The 16,236-nt window shown below is 36.5% G+C and overlaps 1 protein-coding gene across 2 annotated transcripts in view; it reads right to left on the bottom strand.

Moving 5' to 3' along the window:
* The window catches only part of LOC142974552 (uncharacterized), a 61,027-nt gene that overhangs the window by 3,042 nt on the left and 41,749 nt on the right, over nt 1-16,236 (bottom strand). For both annotated transcript variants that reach the window (XM_076116956.1, XM_076116957.1), the window contains exons 5-6: nt 610-714; nt 123-295 (exon numbers count right to left, since the gene is read on the bottom strand). In XM_076116956.1, coding sequence (XP_075973071.1) covers nt 123-295; nt 610-714 — 278 coding nt within the window. The remainder of the gene's footprint in view (nt 1-122; nt 296-609; nt 715-16,236) is intronic.

Genomic DNA, 16,236 nt, shown 5'->3' with positions numbered 1-16,236 from the left:
TCTGACTTCTCTTGCCGCTTATAAAATCCTAACTTACGAATTATTATAAGCCGCTTTTTGCCGCTTTTTCTTTCTGCCTTCTCTCTTCTATGAGACTATGGCTAAAGGAGAACTGTGTGTACCTGTCAAGTCCAGTGTAAGTCCTCTTAAGATCAGCGTCGGTGAGTTGGTCGCGGTCGGCGCGGCGCTTGCGGTGGATGCGTTCGAGCGAGCGCGCCAGCTGCGACTCGCGCTCCCGGGGCTCCCGCCGGCGACGCTCGGCAGTCGCTCGCGGCGAGCGACGACGCCGCATGCGCTGCACACAACAATAAATATAAAGTTAACAGAGCTTAAGAACATAGAAACAAACCATCCGAGAGCAAGAACTTCTATAACATGCGAATTAAAACGGCAAGCCAAAAATCGATCACAGATTTGCGTTAGGTCTTAAGAAATATTTAACGTACACCGAACAAATATGTTTTTAACTACAAGATATGTTTTTTTACTTATGCATTGTGTGTCTCTCATACTTTATTGGTCGCCGCTACCTCCACAGCCACTGATTCATTTTCCACAGGGTTCATTTATTCCAAAAATGATACATAGTTTGTGTTTGTAGTTACTTACAGCATCATGTAGCGGGTAGTAAATGGGCGGCGCGTAGGGCGGTTGCAACGGCAACGTCGCGTACCGCGGCGGCATCACCACACACGCTGCGGGAACACGGCCCAGCTGTGGACAAATATGATATATATATTATGTGTATTATATTACTATTATAAATGTGTATTTGGTCAAGAAGGTAATGATATTGGTCTTCATGGTATAGAACAGCGGAAGACAGCCTTTAGAATTGGTAATATTTATAAGTATAGATATTCATGGCCAGTTTCGCTACGAAATATCTATTGATTAACTTATCAGTAAGAATATTGTCAGTTGTTTTCATATTTGCTTTGGAAAGTAGTTGTTTACCTTCCCAATACTTATCCACGAGCTGCGAAACTAGCCTATAAAGTAATGTGTACAATCACCTTTGCATTTCAAAGATTTATTACTAATTCAATAACCTATTAAATGTAATATTCGCTAATTTGCACAACAGAATTCCTAAGTCGTATTCAATGATTCAGGCTCGCAGTGCCACCGGCTGCATTCTCACGACCTCGTGTGTTCATGATCTACAATGTACACAGTTTATTGTGCAAATGTCATACTGTGACTATTGTCATGTGAGCAGTAACTTACTGAGCGCCTAATTAAGTCACTATTTTAATTAACTAACTTAACGCGGTTTCGCGAATTTTGTTTCTTAAAAGGCTTGTGCGGTTCATGTACAGGCATAAACTTTCCTATTTTCTTACTGTTATTTTAATTAACAAGAACTAGAAGGCTTTTAGTTATTGTTAATTAAAAGAAGGCTTCTAGTAGAAGCCTTTTTTATCACAAAAATCAGGGAAGGTATGTTCTTTATTTTGATACTAATTCTTTTTTTGTTCTTTTTTTATTGTTTTTTTTTTAAAGACAACTCCCGCACTAAGAATTGCTCTTGTGTCGCGGGGACTTTTACAAACATACAAACAACGGACACAAAGCACAACCAGACTCGATACAATTATTTGTGGATCGCACAAATAATTGTTCCGTGTGGGAATCGAACCCACGACCTCCCGACACAGTGGTATCGGCGTGGCGACCTAAACCACTGCGCCACGGAGGCAGTCGAGTAATTTAAATATTTATCTTAGTAAGTGAAAGGTTGCTTAAGATCTATTTTTTCTATGCTTCATAGTTAATTTCTCGGCGATTGTGAAATGACTCATACAACTTTGTAGGAGAGATGCACTCAAAGCTAATTGCTCTCACTGGTCAGTATACGATGAAGGGTGAAGCAACCGTGGGGCAGACATTATATAGATGGATAACCGTATTGTTTAAGCTAAGTGTTTCTGTGCTTCGGAGGGTATGTAAAACATCTGGCCCGATTTCCAAAAGCCTTCGGGCGGGTAAACAATCTTTGACACTAGGTTGACCACGTACAACGAATTCCACAATTTTGTAAGATGAGAAAGAAAGTATGAACTCAAAATGTTGAGGTCACATCGCACACTCACACAATACTTTTGTTAAAAGTGAAAATTTTTGTTGTAACAAATGACATTTAACATCTATAAAAGGGTTTTGCACAGGGCTGTTCAGAACCAAAATACGATAACCAGTTTAAAAGATTTGTGATAATAAGATTAAATTCTAAAAATATTGATGGTTAAATCAAAAGGGTTTTAATTATTGGAAAATTATGAAGTATTTTAATTATTAACTTCCAGTTATTAATAAGTCCATTTGAATGTTGAGAATTAAACGGATACAAAATACAATGTAGACCCAAATCAACTATCTCTGCACTACATAAATTGTCCCGAGTGGAAATCGAATCCACGACCTCCCGACGCTTTCAGAGTGACGTTGCGACCACTTAACCACTGTGCTATGAAAACAAAACACAAATCATCTTTTTATCCTCATTAGCGATCAGCCCTACAGCTTTACGTACTCAGTCTTCTCAGCTTTAGCCAAAACAATAGTGGTAAGTGTGTCATAAACACAGTGACACGGTGTCAGAGAGTGAATGAAACCTTTGCATTATTCACGCCGCGCTCTCAGCCCGCCACTCGTCCTGCACTCGCCGCGATGTCGGACACATCCTATTGTAACACATTCATATGTAAGTGGAATGCTTTCCTTCAGTGTGGTGAATTTTTAAACCTCACTACATATATGCCTATATATCGTAGTATATAAAACAAATCGCCTGTTGTGTCTGTCTTTCTGTTCGCGATAAACTCAACATTTTCATGCGGTTTTCACCAATAGATAAAGCAATTCCTGATAAAGGTTTTTGAGTTGAATTTGTTTTAACCCGGTGTTATCAGGGGAAGCCGGGACGCTCAATCGGTAAACGACCAATAGCTTCAGTAGCTTTTGACACGTACATTTCATAGAAATGCCACTAAGTAGTATCTGTACTGAATCAGCTGAGCGTTTCCGTGCTTCAGAGGACATGTAAAAATTGTTGTTATATAGATAATAGTCGTTAAGACATTAAAAAAAATATCAAGCGGCTTGAACAACTTTGGCACAATGTTGACCGAATACGTGCAAGCATCAATGAGCTGTCTTTGAGCTTCGGAGGGCACATAAAAAGTAGGTTTCGGTCGATACTCGTTAAGCCATGTCAAAGGCTTTACAGCTTGAACAACTTTGACACTAGGTGGACCACTAACCATACAATAAATAAAGAAGTAGGCATATAAGTAAAAGTATAAACACTAAGTAGATTAAGGCAATGTTCAGTATCACATCCGTTGTTACACCGCGTGTGTTGCAAGTGTTGCCAGCCCAGTGACCCGCGATCACCTTGCGCATGAATAATTTGTAAAACCTGCCGTTTCTAAGTGTATTAGTGTGTCTAACACTAAACTACTTTTTATATTTATGATTACGAATACCGGTTTGGTTTGTTTCGGCAAAATACTGGCCTAATTAAAAAAAAAATTGTTTAATTTTTTTATATACTACCACCGTATTTTTTTTTATTTTTTGAATTTTAAAAGGTTTTTGGTAAAAAACAATTATTAAGGTCAGGTGTGTATTAGTAGGTACTCGTAACCGGCAGTCATGGATGTGAATGAGGCAAGGGATGTTTTTAAGGATCGTTCCGAATTCCATTCTTTGGTCTCTGGCTACACCTATGGGAAAAAGGCGTGATATTATGTATGTATTGGTATTTTTTCCTTATTTAGTCCAAAGTCCAACGTGCTAGAGACATATTGTCCTATACTGGGCACAGTACCAAACGCCGGACTGCTATCGAAAACATGCCAAATTAGAAAAAACAAAACCATTTTCCGAACCTAGAATCGAACTCAGGACCTTGTGATCAGGTCTCAGCAGTCGTATTTATCGCATATCGACAAAGAAAAGATAATATAGTTTTACTTATAAAGTGTAAAATCTACGCAACTTAGTTCATAATAGTAGGCTGTATATCTAAGTTGATAGTTATCGCCGAGATAATGTTTTTTGTAGCCGGCGACCGCAGGAGCGGAATGTGGCCGACCTCAAATGTTCTGTGGCCATAAAAATAATTATATCTAACTTTTACCCGTAGGCCTCACAGCACACATATAGCAGGTGTAGAGTTAGCAGTATTTTATGATTTTGAACAGATTTTTGACAAAAATTGGGATCATTAATGAATTTTTAATCATCCGTGCGTAAGGTAAAGAAACATTTATAATTGTAAAATGACAAGAAATCTAAGGTTCCGATCTTGAGTTCGATTTAAAAGTTGTATGATATTTTCTATCAGATTTAGTAATCTTATGGAATTAGAATGTTGAGATCGTAGATTTACGTGCTTCGGAAAGCACGAAAATAGTCGGTCCTGCGATTAATCTCTCACTCTTCGTTTCGAATCTGTACCATGAGAGTGATACAACAAAGAATGTAAGTACTTTATATTGTTCACACTCTTGGACACTATAAACAAAGTTCTGCACAGTTGGATAGTTACAAATAAACAGGCCGTTTATGCTGAATATCGGCGAATAGGAGGATTGGAAGATGTTTTACAGAATGGTACAAATATTTTTTATTTTATTTTGTCTAGTCACCGTCAGCAATAATATGTATCACGTGGGTACAAGAGTAATCTGAGTTTAAATTAAGTCCTTCATTTGTATAACCTTCACATTTGAACGGTACATCGTTTATTTTGATAGCTGTTTGCGAATTGAGTAACACTCAGGTATGTGAGTTATTAAGTAAGGCTCTGTTTGATGTACAATCTGGTTAGGTTCAAGGCTTATGAGTGATGTAATTTATTTTAATTGATATGCTGTCCCATGTACTTATTTAGTTCGTTACTGGCCTATTGCCTGGTAAGGGACTACTCCCGAAATAATGGGAGAAGTCAGGCAAATAATCCACTATACTGAGTGGTGCGAGACTCTTTATCTCTAAGTATTTTAAGAACCATCAATTCAGTCAAAAACAAGCATGATCAATTAAATGTTTGGCGATTGAAAGAGTGTCCGTGAGTTGCTTGCTAGCTCTTCTCATAAAGCTTTATACACCTTTACGAACTAATGGTAGATACAATATTTATTACGACTATTATAAGTGTCAACATTTGTCTAAAAAAATATATTTGATTGTGAATTTATTTAATTAATCGACCTCAAAGCGGTTAAAATAAGGGATGAATGTCGTCAGCAGCACCGCGCAGGTAACCTAATATGGTATGTACCTATATAAAAAGATATATAAATAAGTTATGTTGAAGATATAAATAGGAACATAAATCAATTGGAGCGCAGAACCAATCCTCCTTGGTACAGATGCCATTGCGCCTAGGTCACTACGTACCCAGTACGATCGTGACAAAAACATATACTAACTACACGAGAAAAGTTAACACATTTCCTGCTCCATTTACATGAATAATAATAACATCTAGTCTAGAAAACTACATTTTTGCCTAACATTATAGAGTATATCCTGCTATTATTAATGCGAAAGTAAGGATATTTGGATGTATGTTTGTTACTTAAGTGCGTCAAAAATTAAACTTAAAGCGCAACAGAGGGACAAACAATTTTTTGCATTAATATTAGAGTATGGAAGCATGCATTCCGTCGACCATTCAATTCAATAGTTTAACCCTGTTACTGAAAACTATATCTATGTGTGACATTTGTTATTAAATCACGTCAAATCTAAGCAAGCGGAATCTGTAAGCAGAGGAACAGTAATGGGATAGTTATAAAATTTGTATACGAGCTTGTGCCCGCGACTTTGTTTGCGTGAAAATGATACCCGGGATAAAAAGGTTCTATGTGGGAATACAGGTTATAAACTACCTGTGTACCAAATTTCATCGAAATCCGTCAAGTAGTTTTGGCCTCATTGGGTAACAACATACTATAAGTAGATATCTATAGTTAAGTATTGTTTCACATTTAGACGCAAGGTGGTGCGACACGTCCAACAGGTTTCATTGTGAGATCATATCATAATCTGTTCAGCTACTATCATTGTTTACAGCGTGAGTTGCGTGGGAGACTCTGCATCATATCTATACATACATACATCATTGATAAGGTGTGAATGAACTCAACTATAAGTAACCATAACTTTTAAACTCTCTTACATGTTTAATATATAATAGGATACATAAATGCCTAGGCATTTTAAGGTAAAATGCGTGTTCGCGTTAATTCCCGTATCCTATTATATTTAACTATAAGTAGCCAGAATTACAAACTTTCTTTCCCTTATTTCACCCTTTGTAGTGTATGTTAGATCTCGGAATTTAATATAACTCCATGCTCAGTTTAATTAAAATTGGTGTATTCGTCCCTAACCCGCACTTAGACAGCGTAGTGGACTTTAGGCCTAACTCCTCCCCCGTTCGAGAGGAGATCCTTGCCCAGCAATGGGACAGTTATGAATTAAAAAAATGGTATAGCCGTGTAATAGATAACAGACATTTTTTCGTAGTTCATCATTAGTAATACAAATTGTATGGAAGTAACAATTTAATCAACCATTAAATTCAAAGGTTTAAATTGCGTGTTGCTAAAAACTATAATTAAAATGCAATTCCCCTTCTAATCTGATCGCATATTTAGAATAATTTGTAAAACGTAATCGTAAACGGCATCCCACGCAAATATTTTCATAATTCATTCAATTTGAGACTTTCAACTTTAAACAAAATTGTTTACATAGTTTAAATATTTATGCATACATACAAATAATAATTCTTTTAAAAGACAATCTCATTTTTCCTTTAAAAAAGACAACTTCCGCACTATGAATTGCTCTTGTGTCGCGGGGACTTTTACAAACGTAATTGGTCCGTATGGGAATCGAACCCACGACTTCCTGACGCAATGGTAGCGGCTTGGCGACCTTAACCACTGCACGGAGGTAGTCCAATAATTATGAAGTTAAATATGTATGGATTAAAGATCTTAAAGACACGTCTAACTGAGAGTAGAGTAAGTAAACGTGATTGCATTACGGCGGAGGTCGGCCGGTCGTTTACGCAACTGCGTTCAGTGCGCATCTGCTGTGAGCAGAGTTGCGCAGATTTACGTGCGCCAATTTATTGCCATGTACGGAATACTGCACGTTATGTGTCAACAACCTTTACTTTATTCGGTGAATAACAGCTAATATATGCGTTCACAAGGTAGCTTGAATCTCACAGATTACAATTTGAATTACCTATTCATACTGTTAAATATTTCGCAAAATTAGCAGATTATTTAAGAGTTTCGTTTCAATATTACTTTCTTGTTCAACAATTTCGATCCTTTTACGACGCTTTATTGATAAGCCACTGATCCTCTCACTTCAATTGTTTAGGGAGTAAATTTTAAAATGATTATGTGGCTTATGTATGACCGCTTCTTCAGGCTCTGTCTACTCCTGTAGGAAAAGGCCTGATTTTATGTTTGTATGTATGTACTATGACCGCTTGTTCAAATTATTAAGCGTAATATCAACCAAACTACTTCGTGTTTGAGAGACGTGCGGGCCGCAGGTTGTGTGCGGCTAAATGAAAGGTTTCGTGGGGTCAATAACTTACGGATCTGTCCATGCATGTTTGTGTTATTTGTTGTTGTTCATAGTTTTGCAATACAATAATAAAACAATGTACTGTAATGTATGTAATGTCTTCTCTTGTTCTTCACTTCGTGTAGTTTACGGGGCTAAAGAAAAATAATACAAATGTAAAAACTTCATCAAAAATGCTATGTGTACTTCTTCGTTCATAATGTTGAAATTTAAATTATTGTACACTAAAACATTTTATTAGGAACTCATTTGATTCTAACGAAAATACTAAAATGTGTTTTTATGTTTCACAAATAGTAACTGATTTGGCTGGTAGTTAACTGCCCTAATATTACGAGATAAATTTGCTTTTCTTCCGCATTATAATATACTAATGGCCGCCCGCGACTTCGTCCGCGTGGAAACCCTCCCCGTGTAAATCCCGATACTTCAGAAACTCCGGGATAAAAAGTAGCCTATGTGTTATTCGGGTTCTTCAGCTACGTATATACCAAATTTCATCGTAATCGGTTCAGTAATATTTGCGTGAAAGAGTAACAAGCATCCATGCATACATATATACATTCTCACAAACTTTCGTATTTATAATATTAGTAGGATCCTCTTTTATGTCTAGTGCTAACTGCTAACTGACAGTGTACAAAACATTAATATACTCAAATCTTTTGAAGTCAGCATCCCATTACCTCGCTTAATTCAAAGATTTAGTTTAAACTGACCGAGGCCGCGGTATTTACTGTGCAAATGTATTACGTAAATACGCACAGTGTAAATGTTTGCGAAATCATCAATACACATTGCACAAGACTAAGGTTGATTGTGTCTATTGTCTTAATGGGAAAATACACTTTATGGGTGCTTTATAACTTATCTTGAGTAGACGTTGTCAGGTAAGATAACAGTCGTTACGCCACGTCAAAGTTCAAGCGGCTTAAACAATTTTGACTACGCTAGATTGACCGTTATATATTTATATAGTAATAAAAAATATTACTATCTGTCTCTCTGTTTGGCAAGCCTCTCCTAGGAATTAGGAGGTAATAGAATGTTCTGTATTGTATATGGCTTCGAATGATATTTTTTGACGGTGTTTTCACACAATCGATCTCCTGTCTAGACTTTCTTCCAAGTATTTGGGAGTCGGCATCCAGTCTCACCGGATACAGCTGAGTACCGTAAAGCGGGGTGAATAGAATACGCGGGGTGAATAGAAAAAAAATCAGGAAAGTTTTCAAGCCCAATATTTGAGTCTCCTCGTTTAAGAATTTTGTTCAAATTTGAAATGATTACACGTCGATATTACTTCTCTGCGGTGTCATAATTGTTTAAATGTTTAAATTGATATTTATACCCAAAAAATTGCTTCAAAGTCAACCGTCCTCGAATGCCTTAATGGTCCATACAATTTTTTCAAAACTTTGGATTTAAAGTGGGATTTCTTTTCTAATGAGTTGTTTGAAGTGTTTATCTCTTGAGGTGTCTATTTATCTATAAAGATACAATATTGTTAACTGAAAAAACGTTTTAAAACACAATTTTTCCATTCACCCCTTTGGTCGTTTCGATTCACCCCTATCGCTGGGTGAATAGAAATTGACCATTTTTTTAATGAAATATCGTAAAATCATGCTTATTTTTGGACAAATATGGTTTTAACTCTTTCTTCATGGCGCCGGACATGATATTAAATAACCCGACGATAAAAATAACAAGTTATTCGCTACAAATTTTTAGGACAAAGTTGAAAATCGTTTCTATTCACCCCGTTTTACGGTACCAGTATTTTACATGAACCGACTGTCTATCGGACCTCCACAAGCCAGTTACTTAGGTTATAACACGATACCCCGCGGAAAAACAATCGACCCGTAGATTCATAAAATAAAGAAATCTTTGTAATACAAATTTTACAGCGATTAATTCCGTAAAAGTGGTTTTATTCTTTAGGCCTATAAATTATGTATTTAATTCGATATTAACTGTCATAAAATAATCGTAAATACTGGGTTTAATGTTAACTCCGTCGTTTGTAGTTCAAAATGCGGAACTTTGGTATCATAATATTTACATAATCGTACAAAGATGTTTTAAAAGATCAGACAAACTGTTATGATCACTTTCGCTCAGAGTATTTCAAACTAATATGCCGTGAAATGTCGTTTAGATTGTTTATAAGATAATGACCATAGACAACATTTGATTGTAGACTCTTTATTATGTTGTAGTATGTTTTAATAATACATCTCTTCAAGTTTGATTACGACTTTTAGGCTCATTTTCTGGATAACAGGTGAAATTTGTCTTCATATACATATATTATTTTCTGTCACCTTATTCATCAGATGTGCTATCTGTCACTTATTGCTAGACTGTGAAGCTGGCGCTAAGGGTCAGAGCTTATGGATAAGTATCAGATAGCCTATCTCTTAAATAAGGTAACAGCAATTATATGTAAACTACTCTATTTTATCAAATTTCCACCTGATTAACTAATCAATACTAATTCATAAGTGGTGAAGTAACCGGGGCTTCATTATTTTAAAACAAGCAAAAAAATTATTAGAGGTTTAGAAACAAAATCTGTGCAATGTACATTTATTTTTTAGATACAGTTACTTTTTAACTTTCATATGACATAATAGAATGTTCTATGTTGATATGTTACGGGTAATTACATTGACATACATCAATACTATCAGTGCCGTGGTGTCCCGGGGCGATGTGTCGATGACGTAACGACCACAGGGCCGATAGCCGCGCGGGTGCGCTTACGCAACTATCTGTTAAGGTGGGTCTACGCTGAACAGTCCGAGCATGGGCCGAGCACAAATTTCTTGAAGCCAGCTTTTTGCTATGGTAATATTAAATATTTTAATCCATCACTGTCTCACAGCAGTGCATGGCTCTTCCCATAATGAGAGAGGGGTTAGTGCATCACGCTGGCCAAGTGCGGGTTGGAGACTTTCTGACTAGAATAAAATGTAATTATATATTACATCTTGAGATATTATGTATTCTCGCTCTTCGTACATGTTGTTATACACTCTTTACACTGTGCTATGGTAGAATTATATCTTTCACTCGCAATGTCGCCATGACACTTTTGATTATAACGTAGTTCGTTTGTAACGGCCCGTGTATTGAAGTGCGTTTGTTCCAGGCTTGTAAGTCAGACCACACGAATATTCGCTTGGCCTGCGCTCCGCTCGTGGTCAGTGTAGACCCACCTTTATCATTAGTTTGTTTAGTGAATGTATAAAAGAAAGTAATGTTTTTACATTTCAGTTGTAATTCCGCGGTATTCGCGTGTTTTTTAGTAAAATTGTTTAGTTGTCCCGTCATGCTTGGATCAATCTGTTTTGTGCTCGTAATTGACTATAAAAACGTTTCGTAAATCTTTCACTATAATTCTTCGTATTGTTTGATGTTTTAAGAGTGGTCTTTTGATACAATCATACTATTATATGATTAACAAGACAGCTAAATCTACTATCAAATTACATAAGCTTTGTTGTATTTTCTTTCACAAAGTTAGAACTTAATATAATAATTTCTGGCAGATACTACATACAAATCGTACTGATGTTGTTGTTGCTTAAGTAAAAAATATTAAACATACAACTATAGATAATTTAATACATAAAGCTTTCGGTCAAAGGTTATTTTTCCCAGCTTAATGTTCTCCAGGGCAAGGAGGTCTGCGAACTCACCTAGCCAAGTCAATTACCTAACTCCGGGCTATCACTAAAAATATATTTACAGACAAAACTCAGAAATAACTTTTCGGCTCAACTCGGGATTTAAACCCAAGACCCCTACACTTAATACAATCATATCACATATATGCAGTCTGTACTACATACGTTCTAATACATAGTGACCATTGCATGCTAAATGTGAACATTACAGCAATAACTGAAAGGAAGCGTGATAATGATCGCGAGGAAATCCGCGGTATAATACTATACTATTATTGTTCGGTATTGTCACTGGCTAGGCTAGATAAAGGTTTATCTTAACTACTGTTTGTATCTACGGAAGTTATTTATGTGAACGGTATGATAGCTACAGGGCTTGAAACAAAGTGATTGTGTATAACACGCCAGTTATCTTTGTGTGCCTGAATATAGCAACAAGCCTAACGAAAAATGAAATTGATTTTGACGTTTCCAGACCCCATCACTCGCGTCTACGACGAGCGACGTTTGTTTTTATTTTTGCCTTCTGTGTTACAGTTACAGTTTGTAATTAATTTATTTACTAGCTGCCCAGCCCGAATTCGTCTGGATATAGTACAGTTTTATCCTGTTGATTCTATTTCTATCGGAATTTTGATGTGAAATTATCCAATTTAGGTTACTTTTTCAAAAGCCGTACCTACGCGTAAATACATTGCGGTGATTCAATTTTATTTATGTAATAAATATATAAAACCTATCTAAGATTAGGCGTTCAATCTCAGATAGATTTAAGGGGCGGCTTAATAGACACGAAAATACTACAGTAACGACACTCAATACTATAATACAGCCTCATTATTCCAACACCGTTACGTTAATATCAATATCGGAGATTGTACTATCGGACACAAAGCGTTTATATGATTAGAACAAAACAACGTGTCGAACACTTTCACTTGATCGAACCACTCTCTATAACACAGCCGAGAGACGGAGATACAGGCAATATACACTAATATCTTGTTTAGATGACATTTTGAACTTGGTCGCTTTTTTATTGGAAAGATAAGCCTAATAGTTTGTTGATTCAAATTAAGAGAAATTTGGAATAACAATGTGAGATTGTTGTGTTAGACATTCGAGGATTTCTTAAAATAATGAACACAATATTCAACTCTCCTAAGGCTTTTTTAGATTATTATAATATAACTTACTCTGTGGTCTGACTGAAAGTGTTTACGACTTTTGATCACGTTGTCTTTTGTTCGATTCCTGGGTTGCGGAAAGTGTGCGGAAAGCAATTCATTTCAATAAACTGTCATGTCATTTTATTCGTGTAAACAATAGAAACTAATATTTGATGTTCAGTAAATATTACGAGAACACGCGCAATGTTAGCATGCATACAATACAAATTTACTTTTGTACAAGCAAGTAACTTTGCAGTAAATCAGTGTTGTTGTCAACAACTGGGGCTTTTAACGTGCCTTCCGAAGCCGACGTCCAGTTCAAATATTACGGGGTCACCCATCTATGGAATCACCACGCCAAGCGTTGCTTAACCCACAGATTGTTTACCGAGCGGAGCGCAATTGCGCTTCATTAATAAGGAGACTTAAGCTTTATTGCTTAACTTTTAAAATACAACAAAGAAAAACATGAGTTATATTTTCTTAATTGCTAACGTGTCCATGACATTTGTGTTCAATTACACTTGTTATAATATGTGCTCTCATTGACCCCATACCGTAAAGCCTTACACCATAGACTGTAGACAGTATTATCTCTGGCTAGAGCGATTGGTTCCGCAGGTAACAGCAACCTCTGGCGTCGACTGTTTGAACTGTTGCTCAACTTGCTTGTGCAAGTGGAATGCAATCACAATGATCACAATGAGATTATAGTTCAACAACTTTGTTGTGAGCCTGGGCATGCATGATGTATCTGTACTAGTTCTCTAAATGTTGCAAAACTAAGTTCCCTCGTCACGTCTGCCTGTCTATTAGCGATAAACTCAAAATTTCGAAGGAAATCGAGGAAGGTTCAAACAATTAATTAGTTAAGGTTATTAACACGGCCGACAAAACGACAAAAGCCGGGTCTCCGTCATTTGTCGTTTGTACCGGTGGAGGTAATTATTCCTTACATCCCGGTAGTATGTAAAATGACTGCAGATGTTTGAGACAATCATAATCGCTGTTATAACACCATGCTAATATAATATACGCGAAAGTTTGCCTGTTAACATTTTCACGGCTAAACCGTTGAAACGATCTTAATAAAATGCAATCAGAAAATAGTTAATCACTCATAATGAGAAATAATCAACTGCTTTGACAAAAATACCATCAATTTCACTAAAGTAACACACTACGGCTCATTAGTCGACTATAATAAATTTCCAATCAAATCTCAAAACCCATATACCACCTGACATTCTCTTCAATTTAGATTGTTTCTGACGACATCACGTAATATATGCATTTGTATAAAAAGTAAGACGTTCTCAATATAACGCTGATTCTTATGTTAATTTTATTAATAATTTATTTAAATTGATACGTTTTGACAACTTTCTTTTAGAACTGTTTCTTTATGATGTCATTGTATACTAACCTATAGATATAAATAAAATTTTCTTATTGTTGTCTCACTGCTGGACAAAAGCTTTTGCCCGGAATGAGGGAAAGGTTAAGCATTTAGTTCAATGCTCTTGTCAAAAGCGGAGTTTTGCATCCCTTTAAGAACTATGGTAAAGAACTCTCAGGCATGCAAGGTTATAAAATGATGTTTTTCTTTATCATACTGACTGAGGAGCACTGACCTAAACTTGCAGTATAGTTTGCTAGAATTAGTTTAAAACGAGTGTTTTTTTTTACAGCATTAGAATGTTGGTATTAGTCATGATTTTAAACTTGAATAATTGGATATTATTAAAGTTAACAGTCTTGTCGTAGCGGCGGTTTCACGAAGGTCTATATTTCTAATAAATAGGCGATCTCACAATTATCTACTGACGTAAAGCACCGGCCGATGATTGATTATGATTATACATATTACGTAATAAACAATTTACTGACACATCACATCAAAACGGTACTGAACAAAAACAACAAAAAGGCTTTAAACTTTCATAAACGTAATGACGGAGTATTGACGGGACTTTTTGTCTGTCTGTGTGCTTGCAAGTACGCGTGAGAAATATTTGTACGACCGTCCCCCTCTCCCGCGCGCACTTACAAATCTCATTATAGCTCACTTATTGCTCTATAGCGGGTCTCGCGAGTATTTTCGATTGAACGGTGAAGGAAAACAACATGGACGTTGCGAAATGTTCTCGAAGGTGGTCAGCTTGATAGTGTGCTAGGTTATGGCTTCCTTTGACTTGTTTGAAAGACTCCGTGGGAATGTTTGGACTATATAGCAGGTCTACAAGTATATCATGAAGCCCTCGTTTCGATTCCCGGGAAGGAGGAAATACAATTAGATATTCCTATCTATCTATCGTATAGTTAGTGGTCAACCTAACGTCAAAGTTGTTCAAGCCGCCCGAAAGGCCTTTAACAATTCCTAATATTCACGTCACGCATTTAGCTAGGCCTAGAGTCCTCTACGCCCAACAAGTGTGGACTTTGTATACTTCAAGAACTGTGTTAAAGATCTCCCAAGGTATGCAAGGTTTCACCACGATGTTTTCTTCGATATATACCTATAAATAATAATACTATGAAAGAGATAGTGGTTCGTAAACGAGCAGTGACCTGTCTCGACCCTCAGGCGTGCATCTTCTATAGTGAAAGTTTCCCTATATTAACCTTTAGGAAACAATACGAGTGGAAGTTCTCAGAGTAAATAAGGTTACCTTTATAGTTATTTATTGATGAATCTAATAATCATTTCTTGTGGCTGTTCAGCTACGTATTCTCTCTGTATTACATCACTCTCATAGCCCGATGGGACGATATTCCATACGACCGGTGATGGGTCAGGCTTAGGACCGACGTCTTTCAAGACATCCAAGGTACGGAAGTTTTCGTCCTCAACTTCAATACTTTTGGCAATCATCTCCTAATGACATACTAAGAGAAGTGTTTTTAACACGTTATTGTCTCACTGCTATGGAAACGTTAGATTTAAAATATGCGCTTCATATCATTAAACGTTTACCAACTAGGTACTAAGGTAAATGACTTACCACTACAATTAATTGTCACAAATCCAACGAGAGTACATAAAATAATTGTTGAAATAACATTAAACTTTTATTACGGATCGATTACGCAAATCAATTTAGATCGAAACTTGATCTGAATGTCAAATATTTATACGTTTATTCAAAAGATTATAGAGTGCAGGTCCATTACAGTGTTTTGTAAGTGTAGACCCTGAAGGCGTTATAAAAATGTATTTAAATGGACCTTGAGTTTTATGATTTGCGTTTGACCGCGGTTCCTTGGACAAAAGCTTTAGCTATAATTTGGTCTTATCGAATCTTAAACGACTTTAACAGGAGAAAACTTCTCAATTGGGGCGGTATGTTTTTATTTTAAGTACATACATACGCAAATAATATCTGCCTTTTTTGCATAGGGGTAGGCAGAGGGCAATGACCAAAGAACGCCACTTGTAACGATCCTTTTTATAAGCAAAAAATCTGTATCCAGTAATCCGTGCTTTTAACGGAGGTCATGATAACTATAGCGCGATTCTCTATATTCGGTGCTGTCGAGTAACGAAAGTTTGACACTTAAAATGTACTGCCAAAATAGTTCCTACGACGTTAGAGGCGCTGATCAGATTTTCTAACAAAATTTCTCGATAGATAGCCGATTGTCGACAGTTGATAGTGGTAGAGAATCTAGCTACTCATCATGAGAGACCGCCAGTCATAAGTCCTAACCACATGATATCTCAATAAATTAAT

Source organism: Anticarsia gemmatalis, chromosome 8 (assembly GCF_050436995.1).
Source record: "Anticarsia gemmatalis isolate Benzon Research Colony breed Stoneville strain chromosome 8, ilAntGemm2 primary, whole genome shotgun sequence".
Taxonomy (NCBI): Eukaryota; Metazoa; Arthropoda; class Insecta; order Lepidoptera; family Erebidae; genus Anticarsia; species Anticarsia gemmatalis.
The sequence above is the reverse complement of the archived record's forward strand: the minus strand, read 5'-3'. Positions and strand labels throughout refer to the sequence as shown.